We start from the raw sequence: 20505 nt of genomic DNA on the forward strand, positions 1-20505 counted from the left end.
TGAGAGGTGTTGCATCTTTATTGTTAAGATAATATAATAATCCATTACGCTGGATGACCCGTAATTGTTACATGCATGGGTTATAAGCCTACACGTTTATTAATGGAGTCGATTACCTCTATTGTCCCCTCATTTCAGCATCGTTTAGACTTATTGTAGGATTTGGGCTTCAGCCTTTAGTCATTGAATTCACCAAAGATGAACCCTATTATTATTCTTTGCATGACAATTCCAGATACGCAATTGCTTTGCAAATAGTTATGGCTGTAAAGGTAAAGGCATAAAGTAATTCAAGTGACGGGCTAAGTTTTATAACTTGAATTTAAAACCCTTAAATGGTAGGCCATTTAATGAAGGAATGATCATTGGTTCTTCAAGTTCGTTTTATTGATTTTTAACACTTATTGTGTATATATGTCCAAAATGCATTTCATAAATACGAAATGCTCGTATTAATTATTCAGCGTTTCACTTGAAAGTTCTCAAGTAGGCTATAGCACGACTAAACTATAACATGAATACAGAGGCTCCCATGTGGAGAAGCATATCGTCTTGAGTCGAGATTAGACGGAAGAGAAGATGTATGCAAAGTATATAACAGGGAAATGGAAATGCAGTATCAAGGGTTAAACAAGCGGAGAGCCGCCCGTCACGTCATTCTATAACATAATGTCTCCGTGCACAACCTCGCCAAGAGCCAGGGAGGGGCTGCCGTAAAACACTCGCATAAAATGAACGCTGAGACCCAAAAGAACACTTCCTGTTGATGAAAAACATTTGCAGCAGCGACTATCTGACACATCTGGACCGGAGTGGGGGGGAGGCCTGGCTGCAGCGAGACGAGACAACGGGGGGAATGGACAACATTTGATCCGCAACAAGACGGTAAGTTCCGCCGGGGTCTCGGGGTCTGTTCCCCGCAGCGGTCGGGACGAGCGGGCGTCCGGTTGCACCTTTTGTAAGTTTACGGGTAAAACTAGCTACTGGCTACCATCGCATGCTAGCTCGCGTTAGCAGTCGCCCGCTAATCACGTTAGCACCCGTGTAGCGCCGAACGCTAGCGCTAGCTCCGCGGCTAACGGGCTACCAGGGCTACGGTAGCTTCAGCGTTAGCCAGCCGCCCGCTAACAGCGTTAGCACCCGTGCAGCACCGGACGCTAGTGCTAGCTCCGCGGCTAACGGGCTAGGGGCTACGGTACGTCAGCGTTAGATCGCTTGACGTATCTTATGACCAATGTGATTTGTGTTTCTGTCAGCCTTCGATTTTGTATTTGTGCGAACCAACCGTGATAATAACCGCGATGGCACACGGATGTAGTTTGTGTACGACTGTATACACGTCGGCTTACGAGTTCGGTTCGGCGGCCGACGTATCTGGGAATAAAAGTTGGGCCATTAGTCCGGAAGCCCGCCCGGTGCTAGGCTGACGAGCCCGGTAGCATTGAGCTAGGTGGGACTAGCCTGGCAGGGCGGACTAGCCTGATAGCCTGGCGCTAGGTGAACTTGCCTGGCGCTAGGTGAACTTGCCCGGCGCTAGGTGAACTTGCCCGGTGATAGGTGAACTTGCCCGGTGATAGGTGGACTGGCCCGGTGATAGGTGGACTGGCCCGTTGCTAGATGGTCTAGCCGGGTGCTAGATGGTCTAGCCCAATGCTAGGTGGTCTACCCCGGTGCTAGGTGGACTAGCCCCCGGCGCTCGGGGACTAGTCCCCGGTGCTTGGGCGACTAGCCCCCGGTGCTTGGGGGACTATCCCGGCGCACCGGGTGGATTTGGGCCCTGCAAGCTTACTCTGGAAAGCAAAGCAACTAAGACGCAAGGCGTTATCTCGTCGCAGTGAAACCACAAGTGTGTGTGTGTGTGTGTGTGTGTGTGTGTGTGTGTGTGTGTGTGTGTGTGTGTGTGTGTGTGCAGATCATTCAAACTGACTGACACACGAATGTGAGCTCAGCATTAATGGCTCCTTTGAAACTTTAAGACCTCAGTCCTTTGCTAACCAGTATGCAGTCGTTCTCAAGAGTGTCCTATAGAAATACAACTTCATTTGGATGGAAGGGAATCAAGGATTAATGATGCGAATTAAGAGCCATGTAGAACCAACAGGGGACCAGATGTATCCGTGTGGTCATTACCATAAGGCCTTTTAAACAGTGTTGACCTCACGATGTTTGGGATAACGTGTGGAATCATGGGAGGTTACCTTGTGCACCTGCTATAATCAACACCATCTACCCAGTCTTGCCCTTGTATTTGCAATCACCCCTCCACTAATTCCTCTGACCGTTTGAGTCATTACTGAAACATAACCAACCTAACCAGTCTTCAGTGGATCTTGTATATTGAAGGTGAAGTTTTTTTAATCATAGCCTATACATACAGGTACAGATAGGCGCCATACCAGTTATGCTGTTGTTGCTTGAGTGGGCATAATGGCGTTGCACCTGTTAAACTGCATTTTTATAGTCATGGTTCTCGTAAGGCTGGGCTACAAATGTGTTTCAGTTCGAGCCACCCACGCCTTTCTTTTAAGGTATCCAAAATATAGGCGGTTGGGGAGCAGGACGGGCTACTTGGCCTGGTTCCAGAGAGCCGTTTAGGGAAGTTCTAAACTTCAGTTCTAACAGTTTGGATGTTATCCCCACTGATCTCTTCCTGGGTTGAGTTGGGTAAATGTCGGTTTATGGCATGGCTTCACAGTCCAACAGAATAACACCTTGATGGGGTTAGGTTATGGATTGGAAACACGATTTTATCAGAGGGAAGCAATGCACAATTAATTTTACTGCACCAAAGCACGTGGTTGACATGAAGATATTGGCTATAATTATGATGACTTTGCATGAATACAACATGTATTTCAAACCAATGCAGAAACGTTAGAAAGAAAGGGGTAAACTGATGAGCTTGTTGTTGATAAATATATATTTACTTTTATTTGATAATATTATCTAAACCAATAACATGTAAGATTAAAGTTGTTGCTATGGGTGATATGGGTGTCTGAAGTGTTCACCCAAACAGGACTTGTGTACCTAAAATGGTTCAGAACCTTAATTATAGGACGTTAATTAGCATTACTTATGCTATATATGTCATGTAAATCAGGGCCTTATTTGCAGTTATAGAGAAAACATATGTATGCTTAAGAAACAGTTCTTTAATGTGAATAATCTAAAGGTAAAACCATCCCCTGAATGCAATGTTTGCAATTGTTGCCTTGCCAATCAGGCGACTCCATACTGAAACACACTGTAACACTGTTTTAAAGATGATATATAAAGATGATATATAATGTGCACATTCAGCAAGCATGTGTCTATTGTAAACATACCAGTTGAACGTAAACACATCTATGAACATTGCCGTCATCAGATTGATTTACCATGGATACGTCGGGTAACAGATCTCAGGGAGCTTTTTAAATTCCAAACTGCTTATGCGTTGAACCAGGCCCATAGGTACATGAAAAACCTTTGTCTATTCTGTCTATTGGAATGTAGACCCAAACTAAAGGTTTGCCAAAACTGTTTCTGTTAGCCACCTAACAGCAGTGATTTGCACACATTTTTTATTCATAGGGTTAGCCCAAACTAAGGTTTACTTGAATGCCTTTTGCAGATATGGTGGAAATAGTAAAACAAACGGTTTGGAAATCTAGGTACAATGAAGATTGGGCCAGATCCACAACAAGTTGTGCTTTTAGCTGTAATTTGTTGCCAACTTTGGTAGTGAAGCTTTTCTTTGGTCAGAAATGGGATGTCTCTTTGCTTGCTCTCTACCTGCCTATGGCAGACTGGCTAGGTAATTCAAGTTTTCTGCTCTCCTCTGTGCCATCTGATTGGCCAGAACATATCATATGGCAGCAACAACTACCACAAGACCAACATACCAGCAAGTAGATGGCCATGTCGAACATGGAACAATTCATTTTCTTTCAATGATTTAAGGTCTCAATGATTCAACCAACTAGCATCAAATGACTGGGACATATCTGTAGTCAATGGTGATTAATAATGATAAAAAAAATGTAGGATCTGATTTTATTCTGTTTTTTTAATTTTTTATGAACAGACAGTAACTCTTTGCTTCCAAGAATCTTATCATCTATACTCACACCCCCCCACCCAGCCGAGCTATTCTAGTTTACGTCACACAGTTGCACAGCCAGTTGGACTGAGCGCTTTGTGTGTTTTGAATTCTGAAAGGCTCCCGCTCATAACTGGGAGGGGCTGAATGTTACTCATTGCAACTTGATACCATAGAGTTGGGAATCAAAACATAGGCGTGTGAAGCTCTTACTCTGCAAGTGTAACACCACAATGCCTGTTTTTCTCCGTTCAATGACCTCACACATGGTGATCAGCTGAGGTAGTTATTGGAGTGCAGACGTGTTACTGAATATCGCCTCAGGACAACCTCTCTGCATGCGGTGTGCAGAGAAATATTTATCTATTCTTTTGGTCAGCGCTTTGAGTGTTCTTACGAGAATTTTGTTTTTATTTAGCTGCTGCATTTTGCGCATCCTCTGTCCCAGGTGACACAAGCTCAAAGTGCTCTCTGCAATCCGCTCAGTGTCGCCACTCACCAGACCTGGCATTTTGGGGAATGCCCCCTGCACTTCTCAAGGGGTTCCCCTAGGGACAGTGACCTCTTAATGTGCCTCTCCCACTCAGTCGGAGGCGACTGGCCGGCACTCCCCACTGCACACATACGTACATTTTCTAGAGCTTGCTGCGGTGAGGAAAGGACTTACATTATTTTCACCTTGTGCGCGGCCGCCATGTTCTGATCAGAACATACAGAGTGTCAGCGGAGGCATACACAATTTACCCCCTGGGCATAAATGCGCTGGCGTGCACACACCTTGGCTGCAGGCGCTTTTGTATGCATTCCCACCCCTTTAACTGATCCATGCTCTTTTGGAGCGGATCAGACAGGAGAAACTGTCTGTGGTTCCCAGAGCTAGCTGCGCTCTCACGCACAGACAGCTGAGTGGGTTGGGACGGCTGTTGGTTTGGCTTCTGAGAGCTTGATCCTGCATGGCAGAGACTGCCAGCCGCGGTTATCAACACTATCCAGAGTGCCCGCGTGCCTTCCACTTCATCCCTCTATGTGGCGAAGTGGGGCGCTTTCTAAGTGGTGTGACAGCAATCACGTTGCCCCATCTCTCTGAGGTGGGAAGCGTACTTGGTTTCCTACAGTGCTTACTGGAGAACGGTTTGGCTTTTTCCATCATCGAAGTATATGCGGCAGCCGTTTTGGTTGGCTACGCAGGCTGTGACCGTAAAACCGGTTTTTAGTCGCCCACAGGTCAAGAGATTCTCGCATTGGGCTCGACTGGTTTAGTATTGTTCTTGCGTGCAAAGGCAGAGTTGCGTCTCCTGTGCCCAGTGCAGACACTTGCTATGTACGTGCAGTGCTCGGACGTGTTCCGTTACAGTTGTTTGTGTGTTATAGCGACGCTGCCAATGCTAGCGTTCTCTCTAAGCAGCGTCTGTCTTGCTGGATATGTGAGGGTGTTTGCTTAGCCTACACCACTCGGCAGGGCTCAGCGCCACTGCTGGGTGTTGGAGCTCACTCTTCACGGGGTGTGGCTCTTCTCAAGGGCGTTTCGGAGGACAGTTGCGCTGCTGTGTCATGGTCGTACCCCGACCCTTATGTCCAGGGGCTCACTCGGCCACTCTGTGTTGGAGTCGGGGCAGGGGGGCTCCTTCTAGGGCTGGGATATAGGCCGGGCTGTTACAATTCCTAACGTTGCTCTTATCTCTTAAGCCTATCTCTGCTCTCACCCAGAGGTGTGGGGCCCATGTTGATTGGTACGTTGCTAGAATATTCAGAACTCGTATATTCCACACAGAAAATGATGTGCAGAGCTTAACTCTTTGTGCACAAGAAGTTTACTGTGTCACGCCCCCTACCCAGCCGAGATACGCTAGTTGTCATCCCACAGGTGCAAAGCCAGTTACAGTGGACTTAACACAGACTAACGTGTGGAATCATGGGAGGTTACCTTGTGCACCTGCTAGGGCTGGGCAATTAATCAAATTTTGATTGCGATTTCGATTTCAGAGTGAAACGATCACCAAACTAATATAATCGAGCTGAAACAATTTAATTATTTTTATAGAAATTGCAGAACTGCTGGATTCATAGTTTCACTAACGTTACAATGCACGTTTGCACAGACACAACCAAACTCGTTTGGTACTTCACTAAACTGACACACGCTACCGCTCGCTCTCCACGCTCGTCCACTCACTCACACACACACTGCCATTCCCGCGCACACACATACGCTACTCTCGTCACACTTATTATTGACAACAGTTAGCTGAACATTATAGGGTCCCGGCCTTCCACTCCTTGTTTTCTCAGTTAAACACATATCAACTACATTTGTCACAGTGTTTGTTAGACGTGAAATTAAGCAAAATAATACGCTCTCTTCCTCCGGTAACGCAGTCGTTCGCGACACCTTTCTTATTTGTTGTTTCTTCTATTTGTCTGTAACTCATGCTCCTTTCTTTCATCAATTGATGCGGATGTTGTGGATGCAACGGAATATATGATGCATCGCTGCAGCAACATTTAAGGTGATCGCGAGGAGTTCTGCCCATTCTGCCTCCGTTGCTGTCTGCGGTCAGACCAAAACACACCTGAGCGTTGTTGACTGCCATCGGCGAAATAAGATGACATTCACCAATGGCAGTGGCCGATGTTTATCTGTTGTTGGTTATTTGCGGTCTGACTTGCAGTTTCGGAGAAGATGCAACAGGTGGTAGGCTACTAATAATACCACGCCGTTATTTTTTCAGTAACGGGTAATCTAACTAATTACTGTTGAATTGATTGAATAAACTGCGTAATCCGAATGCACCCCTGGCTGCACACACAAACTGCTAGTGAGGAGACCGGCTGGTTTAACAAGATAAGCGACCGTTTTGAGTCATCACTGAAACATAACCAACCTAACCAGTCTTTAGTGGATCTTGTATATTGAAGGTGAAGTTTTTTTGAATCATAGCCTATACATACAGGTACAGACAGGTACATACCAGTTATGCTGTTGTTGCGTGAGTGGGAATAATGGCGTTGCACCTGTTAAACTGCATTTTTTATAGTCATGGTTCTCGCAAGGATGGGCTACAAATGTGTTCAAATGTACAAATGTCAGTTCGAGCCACCCACGCCTTTCTTTTAAGGTATCCAAAATATAGGCGCGTTGGGGAGCAGGACAGGCTACTTGGCCTGGTTCCAGAGAGCCGTTTAGGAAAGTTCTAAACTTCGGTTCTAAAGCCCAGTTCGGACCAAAGATTTGCGACGCAACGACTTGCAACGACACTGTTTTGGAACGTCGCAGGGGAAAAGTTGCAGCAGTGTGAACTGGTCATCGCAAGGCGGCTGATGCAGTTGCAAGGAGTCGCCAAAGATTGAACATGTCAAATTGCCAGGTCCAGTTTTAGAACGCAACGATGTGGCTATTTCTCATCAGTCAATCAGGACACAGCACAGAACAATTTAGGCTTATTGAATAGGCCTACACGTTGTAGATGCTAACGGTATTATCTTTGGTTCCAGAACAATGATTGTAGATAATGTTAGGCTTGAGCTGATTAACATTATTTTAACAGGACCACCGTTACCGTTACATGTTAGCCGTGGTTATGGTTACATGCTGCCAGTCCGACATGCCCCCATTCCGACACCACACTTATTTGACATGCCCTGCAAATGTATAAATCAGTGTTCGAATTACGTGGGAGCCAGAGGGAACCGAGCTCCCAAAAAGGCAATAATGTCAAAAAACGATGGGGGTCTCTCATATCTGAAGGTGTCATTGTGGCATTGTAAATTCATCTTAATTCATTCATCTTAAACAACGCTCATTATGCATCCCCGTGCGGTCTCTTACCATTAAAGACATTAAATTATAGGCTACTATACGGGACGTAGACCGACTCATTTCACAGATTCCTGTGAGACCAGGTTGCCTTAATTACATCGGTCGCCTTCGTCAGGTGAAAACTAAGTGTCCAGGGAAAGAGGCGGTGGTTGAAAAAAGTAATTTGATCGCTTATTGAGTTCACTCGTTGGCACGGCTTCACAGTCCAACAGAATAACACCTTGATGGGGATAGGTTGGAAACACGATTTTATCACAATGCACAATTCATTTTACTGCACCACTACACTCGGCAGGGCTCAGCGCCACTGCTGGGTGTTGGAGCTCACTTTTCACGGGGTGTGGCTCTTCTCAGGGGGCGTTTCGGAGGATAGTTGCACTGCCGTATCATGGTCGTACCCCGACCCTTTCTGTCTGTTTACATGTTACTGTGTGTTCACACCGCACTTTGAAACGTGTCGGGGAGACACGGTTCAATGCAAAGTGAACGTAGAGACGCGTATCGGGCGAAACATTTTGTCGCCGGGACCCGCGACAAGATTTGATTGACGGGGCGACAGTTTTCCCCAAAACGGGCGGGTGCGTTCACGTGGATTTGTCCCGCGAATGAGCGACAGATTTCGCAGAAGTTGAAATATTTCAGCTTCTTTCGCGGCACTCGCGGTGAGACAGCCAATCAGCGTTCACTCCCTGTGGGTAACGTGGGTGAAGTAACGTAAAACAGCCAATCAGCGTTCACTCCCTGGGTGACGTCACGTAACAGCCAATCAGTTCACTCCCTGGGTGAAGTAACGTAAAACAGCCAATCACCGTTCAGCCGGCTGGGGCAACCATTGGGAACTGGCCGCAACTGTGGGTCTATTTAATGATATGTGGCAATACATTAACAAACATCGTTTGTTACCAGTATTGTATACATTATCGTTGTCGACTTGTGTTCATAATATGCATGTGTCCCCCTGTTACTATACATCGCCATGGACCAACCGTTCCCTGCACTCAGCAGTGAACCGCAGCTTGAGGAGGAGAAAGTGATTGTTGCCGTTTATGACTCCCGGAGCTCTATATATAATATTATATGATATATATATATATATATATATATATATATATATATATCATATATAAATATCTATATGATATATATAATATCACGGCACAAAGCGGTGTGCGCCTCCGGATTATATTATTAACCCATAAATGATGGGCATTCCGACGTCTCTATCTCTTCCACAACAGGTATAGACACGCAATGGTGGTGATCTCGGCCATGGTTGATGAGAATGAATTGGCATGAATGATCGTTGGCAGGCAAAACGCTCCGCGACAAAATTCGCCCCGCGACACGTTTCAATGCACACATTAAGCACAGCGACAGATTTCGCTGAGTCGCGCGGCAACATTCACCTGTTCGCACCAACGTGCGAAAATTGTGTCTTTTGGTGTGAACGCACAGTTAGACATGTCTAGGGGCTCACTCGGCCACTCTGTGTTGGAGTCGGGCGGGGGGGGGGCCCCTTCTAGGGCTGGGATATAGGCCGGGCTGTTACAATTCCTAACGTCGCTCTTCAACTAAGCCTATCTCTGCTCTCACCCAGAGGTGTGGGGCCCATGTTGATTGGTACGTTGCTAGAATATTCAGAACTTGTATATTCCACACAGAAAATGATGTGCAGCCCTTAACTCTTTGCGCATAAGAAGTTTACTGTGTATACGCACGCCCCCTACCCAGCCGAGATACGCTAGTTGCCATCCCACAGGTGCAAAGCCAGTTACAGTGGACTGAACACTTGTTTTTTTAACTCTGAAAGACTCCAGCTAATAACTGGGAGAGGCTGAATGTTACACATTGGGACTTCATACCATGCAGTTGGAAATCTAACCATAGGCGCATGAAGCTCCTACTCTACAAGTGTAACCCCAAAATGCCTGTTTTTCTCAGTTCAATGACCTCACACATTGTGATCAGCTGAGGTAGTGATTGGCCTGTGGCCGGTCATTGACTGTCTCCCCAGGATAACCGCTCTGCAACATGCAGTGTGCTGAGAAATATTTATTCACTAATAAATGCAAAAGTAAGTAAAAGTAAAGCCTGTATCAAGTCGATAATCCAGGGTGTTTCTGCTAAGAGTAACAACTCGGTTAGCTGACACTAAATACCTGAAAGGGAGGATTTGCATGAGGATTTGCATATGCTCTAAGTGAAACGTTTCAAGCCACAAAACCGTGAGGTTAACTTTGAATTTGTCTTTGGCATTTTTTTTTTTTTTTACACATTTTCTCAATTGGATTGTAGCAGCACTACATAGACCTTATTTTCTTATTTGAATGCCTCTCCAATACTTTGCTTAATAGGCAGTTATGGCTCGTTTCACACTATAAGCTGTTTTACAAAATGGGGAAAATGCTGCTGATGTAGAAAGAATTCCCCCCCTCCTGCTGGCTTTCATTCCTGCTGTATCAAATTTCATGTCTTTTTAGTGTGGCATCTCTAAGCTATTGGTTATTCCTTGGTGTTGCATCCATTTTATAACCGCAGCCAAGCCATGATAAGGCAATCAGTCCTTCTAGGTCAAATGCTGCTGTTAGGTTTTTAATGGCAGCCATAACATGTCCTAGTGGACAAGCTGCGGGGCAAGTAAATTAAGCCTATTGCTTTGGTGTGAAAGTGGCGTTTTCTTTAGTTCCACTGTATCCTGGTTAGTTTTCCCCACGTGAGGCATGCATGTGACCCATACAGGGTTCACATCAACCACCGAGCACACATTCTCTGGCAACCTTTCAGCCGTGCTCAATTGAGTACGGATGGTGTTGGCAAACTTCCCTGATACTTCCAACATGCTCTGCATCGTTGCTGCAAGTAAAAGCAGTTTGAAAACAAGACTCCCCTGTTTGTGTCTGTTTGCTGCCTATCCCATGGGTCAGGCTGAGACAGTTTACTTGTGCAGGTGTCTTGGCAGAAGACATTCACATTGTAAATGTGCTGACAGTGTTTGAACGTACAGAATATTATGGTTTTTGCCAGTGTTTGAGAGGGAAGTCACCTGATGCAGGCTTAGTATTTAGAACTTTTAGTCTTATCAAGTTGCCTAGGTTAACATATAGTCTCAATAGTTCAGCTGTTACATAATTTTGTTGGACAGTTTAAATATCCTATACATATATATAAATTATGATGGTTCAGTCTAAAAGGTTCTAAACTTTTTGTTAATAGTGAACATTGAAAAACATTATTTGACACAGACGTGTGGCACCCATTTCAGGGCGTGACACCAGATGCAGCCTCTCAAATCTCATTCCAGACTGCATCCGCCTGAATCATGAGGGAAATATTAAGATATTCCTTCTGTTTAGGTAGTTAGACAAAATGTGAAAACAAAAACCTGGTTTGTCTGTTTTTGTACTTTTTAGTATATATTTATTTTGTAGAACAGCCGAACAGAACGTACTGCAGTAAAAGAGAATCATCTCAATTTGCTACAGGCCAATCCCTCTTAAAAAAAATGTCTTTCTCCTTTTAGAAAAAACAATTGCTGGTGTTTGTTCGTACAGGTAAAGGTTAGATAACACATCTGTACCATGTCGACATGATTGAGCATGTCGCCTATGTACAATATGTTTTAGCAGTTGTTAACAGTAGTTCTTGCTTGAAAGGCATTGAGAACAAGAACAACTTCTCTTTTGTCTCTATCTCTGACTTGATGAAATAAACTGTACTGAAACGATGTTTATGGAAAGCTTCAATATTAATGCTGAAAGTGGGTTTGGGAAAGTGAGCATTCAGCCTAAAGTAGTTTTACTGCACTATTGCTGTCATTCTCAGCCTGAGTAGGAATAATTATCTGCATTACAGCCTTCTGTGTTACTCCCCTGAAACCACTGTATATTTTAATGGCAGATCACGTAGGCACCACTTTCTTATCCTCATCCTAATTCTCTTAGATGTAAATGAGGACTCCAGAGACATCCTTACCATATGGAGTATCGAATCTTAAAAAAAAAAGTTGCCACTAATCTTTTTTCCTTTGTGCACTTTCTCTTGTTTTTCTAATAGGCTGCCGACACACTGGAGAGATACATCCGAGACATGGACGAGGGCAGCAACTACATAGAGTTTGACGTGCCTGAGTTCAGCAACACTGTCCTTAACCAGCTCAATGAACTGCGGCTGCAAGGGAAGCTGTGTGACATCATCGTTCACATCCAGGGTCAGCCGTTCCGTGCTCACAAAGCGGTGCTGGCGGCCAGCTCTCCCTACTTCCGAGACCACTCTGCCCTTAGCACCATGAGCGGCCTCTCCATCTCGGTGATCAAGAGCCCCGAGGTGTTTGAGCAGCTCCTGGGCTTCTGTTACACCGGGCACATGTCGCTGCAGCTCAAGGATGTCATCAGCTTCCTCACCGCCGCCAGCTTCCTGCAGATGCAGGCCATCATCGACAAGTGCACCCAGATCCTGGAGACCATCCACTCCAAGATCAGCCTCCCGGTCGGCAGCCCAGAGAAGGAGGGCTCCCAGAACAGCCCCAACGGTGTCAACGACAGCAACCTCTTTGTGAACCCCACCCAGATCTCCCCCCCGTACTACTCCCGGCCAAGCCAGGCGGGCCTTGTGGAGGCTCGTGGCGAGCTGTCAATGAAAGGGCCCGCCAGGATAAAGCAGCAAGAGGAAGGCCAGTCCGACCGCGGCAGCAGTGATGACGTGTCTGAGCAGGACGCCCCCATAGAAGGAGAGATGGAACAAGTGGATCTGATTGGCAAGGACGGGCTAGTGACGGACGTCCATGTCAAGGTGGAGAAGACGGACAGGCCCTCTTACTCGGACAGCTCCTCCGCCGGTGACGACGGCTACCACACCGAGATGGTGGACGGGGAGCAGGTGCTGGCAGTCAGCGTGGGCTCCTATGGGCCGGTCATCCAGTCCACCGCCTACTCTTACTCAGGGCTGTCCTCCCCTTGCTTCTTGAGCCTCAGCGGCTCCAGTCCCTCCCGCTCCATACTCAGTGGCTTCAGAGGCGGGCGAGCCCGGGCCAAGCGGCCACTGGCCATTCCCGCCACCGTGCTGAGCCACGTCAAAACCGGCTCGGATGAGGTCGAACCTGCCCTGGGATCCGCGAGTCTGGAGAACGACGTGCGGGAGCGCAGCCTGCGGAGCCAGTGGTACCCGTACAACGAGAGACTCATCTGCATTTATTGTGGCAAGACCTTCAACCAGAAGGGCAGCCTGGATCGCCACATGCGCCTGCACATGGGAATCACCCCGTTTGTGTGCAAGTTCTGCGGCAAGAAGTACACCAGGAAAGACCAGCTGGAGTACCACATACGTGGCCACACGGACAACAAGCCGTTCCATTGCCAGATCTGTGGCAAATGCTTCCCGTTTCAGGGCACCCTGAACCAGCACCTGAGGAAGAAGCACTTGGGGGCGACGGAGGGGAGCAACCACGTGGACTCTCCGGAGGGGAGTTCGGTTCAGAAGGACCCAGAGGATAGTTCGGAGAGGATTGCCTTTGAGACCACGTACACAGAGGAGGCACAGGGCAACGATGCAGAGGAGAGCTCCAAGCTCAGCCCGGAGGAAGCTCAAGCGTCCGGAGTCGATTATTAGGGCACTTTGGGATTAGGAAGCTTTAAGAAATATTTCAATTTTAAACTAAACCTTTTATTTTATTTTATCCTCAACCTCAACTTTTGGTTCAATATCGCATAAAGGGTTACTGTCCATTTTGTGAAAGTTGATTATTGAATTCAAAGAGACAATGGGTGCTTTTTTGAAGTTTGATTATTTCAAAGGAAAGGGATTAACGATTTACTATTTTTAAGGAGGTCCCAATAATCAAGGCCCCCTTGTTTGTTTTCTTTTTTAATCTTTCCATGTTTTTTAAAAACATAATTACAGAGTTATATAGGCATGTTGCAATAATTGATAATGTGAAAGCTCTGGTAAGATGCTTGTCATATCACCTTTTTACCTGACCTGTTTTTGCACACGTGGCCATAAGGCGGCCACTTACTCACAAGGAATGATTTTTCTGACAGTGCAAAGCTTCGTGTGACATATCCGTTCAATACCTCATTTTACAACTACATACTCATGACAGTCTTTACGGAACTCCAGCAGGTTCTACCTCATAGCCAAGAACCTACGAGGAACCAAAGTGTTCACATTTAAAAATCAGTTTTTGGTTCCGTTTTGTTCTTTTATGTCCGTTTTTTGGTTTGTAATTGTTAGGTTGTTTGTTTTCCATTGCCAAATCCTGGAAAGAGCATTCTCCTCAACACAAAGCCTTGATACTTAAGTGAAATATTCCTTGTTGATTGTATGGCTTATGGACTAAGTCCTTGTTTTCACGGTCAGCCAGGTTGAATCGACGCAGAAGGTGCTACGGTATGAATGCATAAGACTCATTAGCTAAGTTGTGTATTTGTATTGGACACCTGCAAGGAATCGGGTGAAGAGACCAGCCCTGCAGTCATTCAATACATGAATTGTGCTGGATCTCTGTCCACGTTCCGGGTCTTTGTATCATGTTTTCAGCATTCATATCACTACTGGAGCTCAGCCTGGTGACCAAGTTGTGGGGGCTTCAGAGGCTATACGAGCTATCCTCATACAGTACAGTAATTTGCAGTGTTCATTATTCTGATGGAAGTTCTATACCTAACTACTTCACTATTACGTGTATTATTGTTCTTTGGGTGGGTGGGTGGGTGGCGGTGGTAGGGGACCTATAGATTAGTCCATTTTTACAGAGACAAAAAATGTATCTTTATGATTTCAGCACAGCAGGAACAACTATGGATCTATTCATGTACATCTTTTAAAGTATACTACTTTTAATAATATGCAAACAGAAAGAAGAAAGGAATCTCAGCCATCTCGAAATGGTATACCTCCTCATTTTTATTTCTCTAATATAAACTATGGGTTCTGTATTTTGACCATGTCTGAGATTATTATCGTTTAAATGGCAGGATCATTTCAGCTGTGATATTTGTTCCCTACTTTGGAGCAGGTGACTTAAAACCAATCTAATTGTATGCTATTGGTAGCGTTGCGGTGTGGGTGAGTTCTCCGAGAGGTAGAGGGTTTTAATGCGTAGCTGGTGAGCCAAAGTCATGGTGCACATTGTGGTACAAGGGAGAGGCTTGGATGCTGACCAAGTGAAAAGAATGCTCATGTCGGTCTTAACTCTTAAGAGCAGCGGTCTGATGACAGTGGTAGGTATTTGGGTGAGGGCAAACTTTGAACAATCTCCCCTTCACTCGTCTGCTTGGCATCCAGTTTTTCAAAGGGGGGATGTTGACTTGCAAATTAGATTTTTAAATTCAGATTATTTACACAAGTTTGGCAACTCTTTGCCACTAGATATTCTTTTGAATGGTATTTTGCTTATGCCATTTGAAACTTTTAGAAATAAGGATTTTGTCTGACTAATAATTAGAAGCTTGTGTTTCTATTGAGCTTTAAAATAGTACATTTAAAGGCAATGCATTGTAATGGCACTTAAGGGTAAGAGCAATTATCCAATCACAGCACTGCCCTTTGTTAAATACTTGTTTGACAAACATTTTGAAAGGGCAACTGCCATAACCATAATTTTATTGTCCTGTCCAGTTGATTCAAAATCTTTAATTTGTGTCTTCACTCTGAGGTTTTAGCATTTGTTTGGTGGAAGATTTAAAAGTTGTCACTCGTCTTTTTATTTTTTACTTTGTCACACCGCCAGTGCAGTTTGTATTGAATATGTGCACACAACGTTGGTTTGGCATTTTAGGACACTATTAAGGTACCCCAATGTTAGGGGAATTCAAGAAAAATGTGTACTAGCTCTTCATTATTTTATGGTGTACGTATCGCTAGGAAAACCTGGTTTGAAGCAAACGTTGTCTACTTTAAGTACTTTTCCGTTGAACGCTTGCTTCCTTAAGTCCGCTTTTGGCAATCTGCTGCTGCAATATGGCGGTTGGACAGCAACTCTTTCATCTTTAAGTTCTTCTGCAAGAGGGTGTTTCTTTTTTTTATAGCTTTCCCTGGAAGAAATTTGGTCAGCTTGCAGTATTGTCAATAAGACCTCCACAACAAGGCGTACAAGTTGAACAAACATGTGCCAAGAGTTAACACCAAAGATGTATCTAACGGGCAAATTTGAACAATAATGTAAAACTGCTAAATTAATGGGTTTTTTGATGACTATCTTGTCATTTAATGAAGACCAACTTTGTTTTCGGCCCCGATTCTTATTAAGGAATGTATAGGACTATCCGCTTACAGCAGTTGCTTGTCTTTTAAAAATAAATAGATAAGTTATGTTTAGGTAATGTTCCTAACTAAGCCATAATAACGCTGACGATATCCTAGTTTGTGCAATAGGTATTCTAATTGTTTTAAGGCCAATGTATACAAAAATATAAACAATTCAAAAACACAAAGTGGCATCTTAAATGTAGTGCCTTGCCACTTGCTTTTCATGATAGATGCCGGCACTTAAATCTCTGTGCCTACTCGCTAATTATGTAGATAGAATAGAGTTAAGAATCCAATGTCTTATTTTTCTCTTAAAACAAAATTGGAAATTAGGAACGGTATAGTAAAGTGCTCCTACCTCGAGCCCTAGTTTATCATTCGATTGCTTTTCTCCCTGTAATGAACATTTTATCTAAAGTAATATTGAATCAATCGTAAACGAGACACTCCTGTACACCATTGCCCCAAGTACAGAGACTGCCTCGGTGTTGTCTTTCCTCTCTTAGCACTGAGGACAATCTAAATCTTTTTAGTATCCATCTTTTCAATAATGAGATGAGTGAGATGTGATGCAACATCCAGCCAGGGAACAGCTTCTTACACCATTTGGCAGATGCTTAAAATTAAAAATCCTTACTCTAGAGAAACGCCACGCTTGCCCTTATATACTGTGGCTGAATTGCACATCACCCGCCCACAAAAATTGTATATACAAAAGAATGCAAGTAGATGTTTTGTAACTTAAGAGGATTTCTCTTGTATTTGTGTCATTAGGCACAGCCTTGCAAAGATCCGTAAATGGACGATACAGACAACACCGTTATTGTTAATCATTGGGACCGCCCTCAAAGGAATTGTGGTCCTATCACTTGATTTAGCGGACCGTTCCCTGATCAATGGTGCTTTATAAACTTGTCAGGTTTTTTTTCCTGTTATGATATCCCGTATTTTAGGTGGTGACTTATTCCAAAATCAAGTTAAATTTTGCAGAATTTAAAACACAAGATCATGGTAAACTGACATTGACTTTCTGTTCTACATTTCAAAGGTGATGGAAAGGCATATTAGTCGGCCCTAAACAATTAGAACCAGTGTTTACAGGGAAGAGTGTTGGACTACTTTTGGAATTTGCAGCTTGTCCTATTCCTTCTTCAAAGACACACTTCAGGTAGTTAACAAACACTGGTACAGGCTTGGAAAACGAATAATCTTGAGTCTTCCATAGGTTTTTTGTTCAGTCAGTTTCTGTCCACTGTGTATTATACAAAAGAAAAAAGCAATAATATTTTTAAGTGTTGTGTTTGGGTCATCAAGCCTATTTGAGATCATGGCTTGCAAAGTATTTAACGATGCGAATGTCAGGGAGCTGTTGAATTGAAGTTGGACCTGGGCAAATTTTAATTTTTTTCTAATTAATTCATTTAGATTAGATGTAGTTTTGTTTAGTTTCTTCCCTTGAACTTTGGACGGGACGACTTCCTCCTCAGTAATAAAAAAAAAAAAAGATGGCTATTGTTGCTTTCTCTTATGCCAGGTTAAGCACCCATCCTCGTTCTATGACTGTAGGTCAACTGCAACACAATACATGGCACTTGTTAGAGTTGGATCTCCAGCTGTTTTTAAAGAATGAAAGGGATTTTTTTGGGGGGGCTGCAATGCCACTGTTTAGGAGCGACAATCTGTTTCCATGTTAAGTTGTACTGGTCTCCCTCACCCTCATCCCCCTGCTGGCACTGAGACATTAGACCTAGTCGGACAGGGAGAACAGGATGTCTAGAGGCCCTTTCTTTGGCCTATTTCCTTTTTTCTTTTTTTCTTTTCTTTTTTTTACGTGACATCCTGATCTCTACCTGTGCACGTCTCTAGCTCCTATTTGGTGAAAACGGAAACACATCAACAAAAACCTAGAACTCAGGGTCTTTAGCGTTTAAAAAAAAAAAAAAAGTGGTCCCATTGATGGGCGTACAGCTTGTGTCCATGTAGTGTAAATGTGCACTTTTCTTCAGGTGAACAAGTCCTCAAGTCAGTGGTTCCCAAACAGTCTGCCTCAAGATCTTAGCGATCCTGTGTTTTCCAGAGCTAAAGCCCAAGGGACACTGGAGACCATAGACTTAACCTCGAACGCAGGTCTGGCCCTCTCCTGTTTTCTCCACTCTACACACAACCTCACAACCCAACTGTGAACCTCAGAACTCTACTGTTTTGTACAACTATGAAGTAAATGAAGCTAGCTAGAGCTGGTGTTGTATCTATTAACTTGCCATTTATGAATTTATTTTATAGCATGAGATAAAAAAAATATATTTATTCAAATTCTATATATTTTACTCATAATCATTCTGTGCTGCTTTATTTTGGTTCTTACGCTTGTAAATTGCTTTTTTATTATACAAAAAAATGTCAAAAGAATGTGTTTTGTTTGTAAAATAAAGATGCTGATTTGGCTCAACTCTTGTGTGGTCTATATGTCTTTTGTATGTTCAATGTCTCACTAGAGAAAAGTAGACCTGCCTTGTGATAAGTTTGAAATGTATCAGTCACACTTTTGTCAAATTTAGCAGGAATAAAAAGGTTAAGGCCCACAAATTGTAATGCGGAAAAGATAAACACCATGAATTTTGTAGAGACAAGAATATACATTCTATAATTATATATGTAATATAACTAAATTGATTATTTTTGAATTATTTTTGCGACAGACCCTCAATGTGGACTTGTACCACCAGAGGGAAGTAGAGAATAGGAGGAAGATTTACTTCTGTCCTTGAATAGCTTCTTCTACTTCTTCTGTAGCCAGTTAATTGTATTAACAACTATCTTTACTGCAGCAACATATGATCCAGATTTTTACAAAGTAATGACCATTTATAATCCTTGAAACTAAGTCACCAAAATGCTAGCTCCATTATTATCCCCCCCAGAAAAGTGAAGGCTTTCAAATTTATTCTAAAATACTTCTACTATTCAGTACATGTTTCACTATTCGGGTTTCTTTAAGAAATTTAAAAAAACAAGTAATTGAATACATAGTGTGAGTAATGAAACCTAGCTGGCCTGAACAGAACTGTTAATTACTTCATAATAACTGGTGTTTTTTTCCATGTGGGCTCTGCTGTTTCCTCTGTCCCAGCTGTGAGCAATGCCTTCTTCCAAGGGGGGGGGAGATCAACTAATTAACGAGTGCAGCTGTGTAACATTAATGCAGTCTACGGGATAGTGTGGTTTTCTAAAGATTAGAACCAGAAGAAGATGGGAATCAATGAAAAGGAGTCAATGCTGTGAATGGCTCGTTGGGTTACATGCTGAGGAGTAGGCTGATGTCTTCTGCTGTGCCTAAAAAGTCCTTATTTTACGTACATACTTATCGCATGTCGACTGCTGCTGTTTTAGGTCATTGTAATACTGATAACCTTAAGTCGCTGACTGCTACAGATGCTTTTGAGAACCAAAGAAGAGTTATGAACCCTGTCTGACGATTCATCTTACAGTCACAGTGTTACAGTAAACCGATGTGTTCTCGAATTACATTCTCAAATGTGCTGTACAGCGGAATATGAGAATTAAAAACGACCACAAAGTTAAAGATCAGGAAACTGATGGCAAGCAATATGTTTCCACCAGGGCTAGTCCAACATATGTTTTAGTGGTATGATGCATCAGTCCAGCTCAATAGAGATCCCCACAGCAGGAACAAGGGTCTGTGAGTAATCCACAAAATACAATGTAGGCCTACACATCAGTGTATGGATGTTCATCTTGCGCTCCCTAAAGTTAACCCAAAGTTACCTTCCCTGTGACCATAAATCGTATTCCATATTTATATCCAATCCGTCATTTAAATCATGACTTTGAGATATTGCAGAGCAGGCCCACAGCACCAAGGTGTACATACCGCTTGTCCTGCAGAGATCAACAAAGCAACTATTTTCCATGATGTCCTTTGTGTAATTTTGCAAAGAACCAGTCGTCATCCAGTGAGCCTCTTTAATTCCTTTAATACTCGTATTGGTCTTTGATTCATGTCAACGTGTTTTGGAAAAATAATCGAGCGCTTTGAACTGCAAAGCTCTCAGCCTGCAGTTAAAATAACGGGTTATTCCACAGTTTTCTACATGACACTACATGATAGTTAACAGTCTGGTCTCCACCTAGAGGATTTAATGTGGAGATGGAAAAGTGTACATTTAATCCTTGTTCTGCACGCTATAGGATTACCTTTCCTCTTTGCTGAAACCGTGGTATCGTTCATCATCCACGATTGCGTCTGTAGAGTGTGGGCCTTGCTAGTGTAATATGTCTACTGCAGCTTAATGAGGGAGGTAATTATCATGGGGGTTTTAGTCAACTCCTTTGATATGTG

The 20505-nt window shown here is 43.7% G+C and overlaps 1 protein-coding gene across 1 annotated transcript; it reads left to right on the plus strand.

Annotated features, from left to right (window-relative positions):
* Positions 1-685: 685 nt before the first annotated feature.
* Positions 686-14567, plus strand: zbtb34 (zinc finger and BTB domain containing 34). Its single transcript, XM_084467972.1, has 2 exons — positions 686-885; positions 11955-14567. The coding sequence occupies exon 2, from the start codon at positions 11988-11990 to the stop codon at positions 13503-13505; it is 1518 nt and encodes a 505-aa protein (XP_084324098.1). The 5' UTR covers positions 686-885; positions 11955-11987; the 3' UTR covers positions 13506-14567.
* Positions 14568-20505: the final 5938 nt, after the last annotated feature.

Source organism: Micromesistius poutassou, assembly GCF_964030765.1.
Source record: "Micromesistius poutassou genome assembly, chromosome: 5".
In the NCBI taxonomy this organism is placed as follows: domain Eukaryota; kingdom Metazoa; phylum Chordata; class Actinopteri; order Gadiformes; family Gadidae; genus Micromesistius; species Micromesistius poutassou.

Excerpts from the sequence above, each read along its gene's own strand:
- zbtb34 (XM_084467972.1), top strand. The coding sequence starts at position 11,988 with ATGGACGAGGGCAGCAACTACATAGAGTTTGACGTGCCTGAGTTCAGC.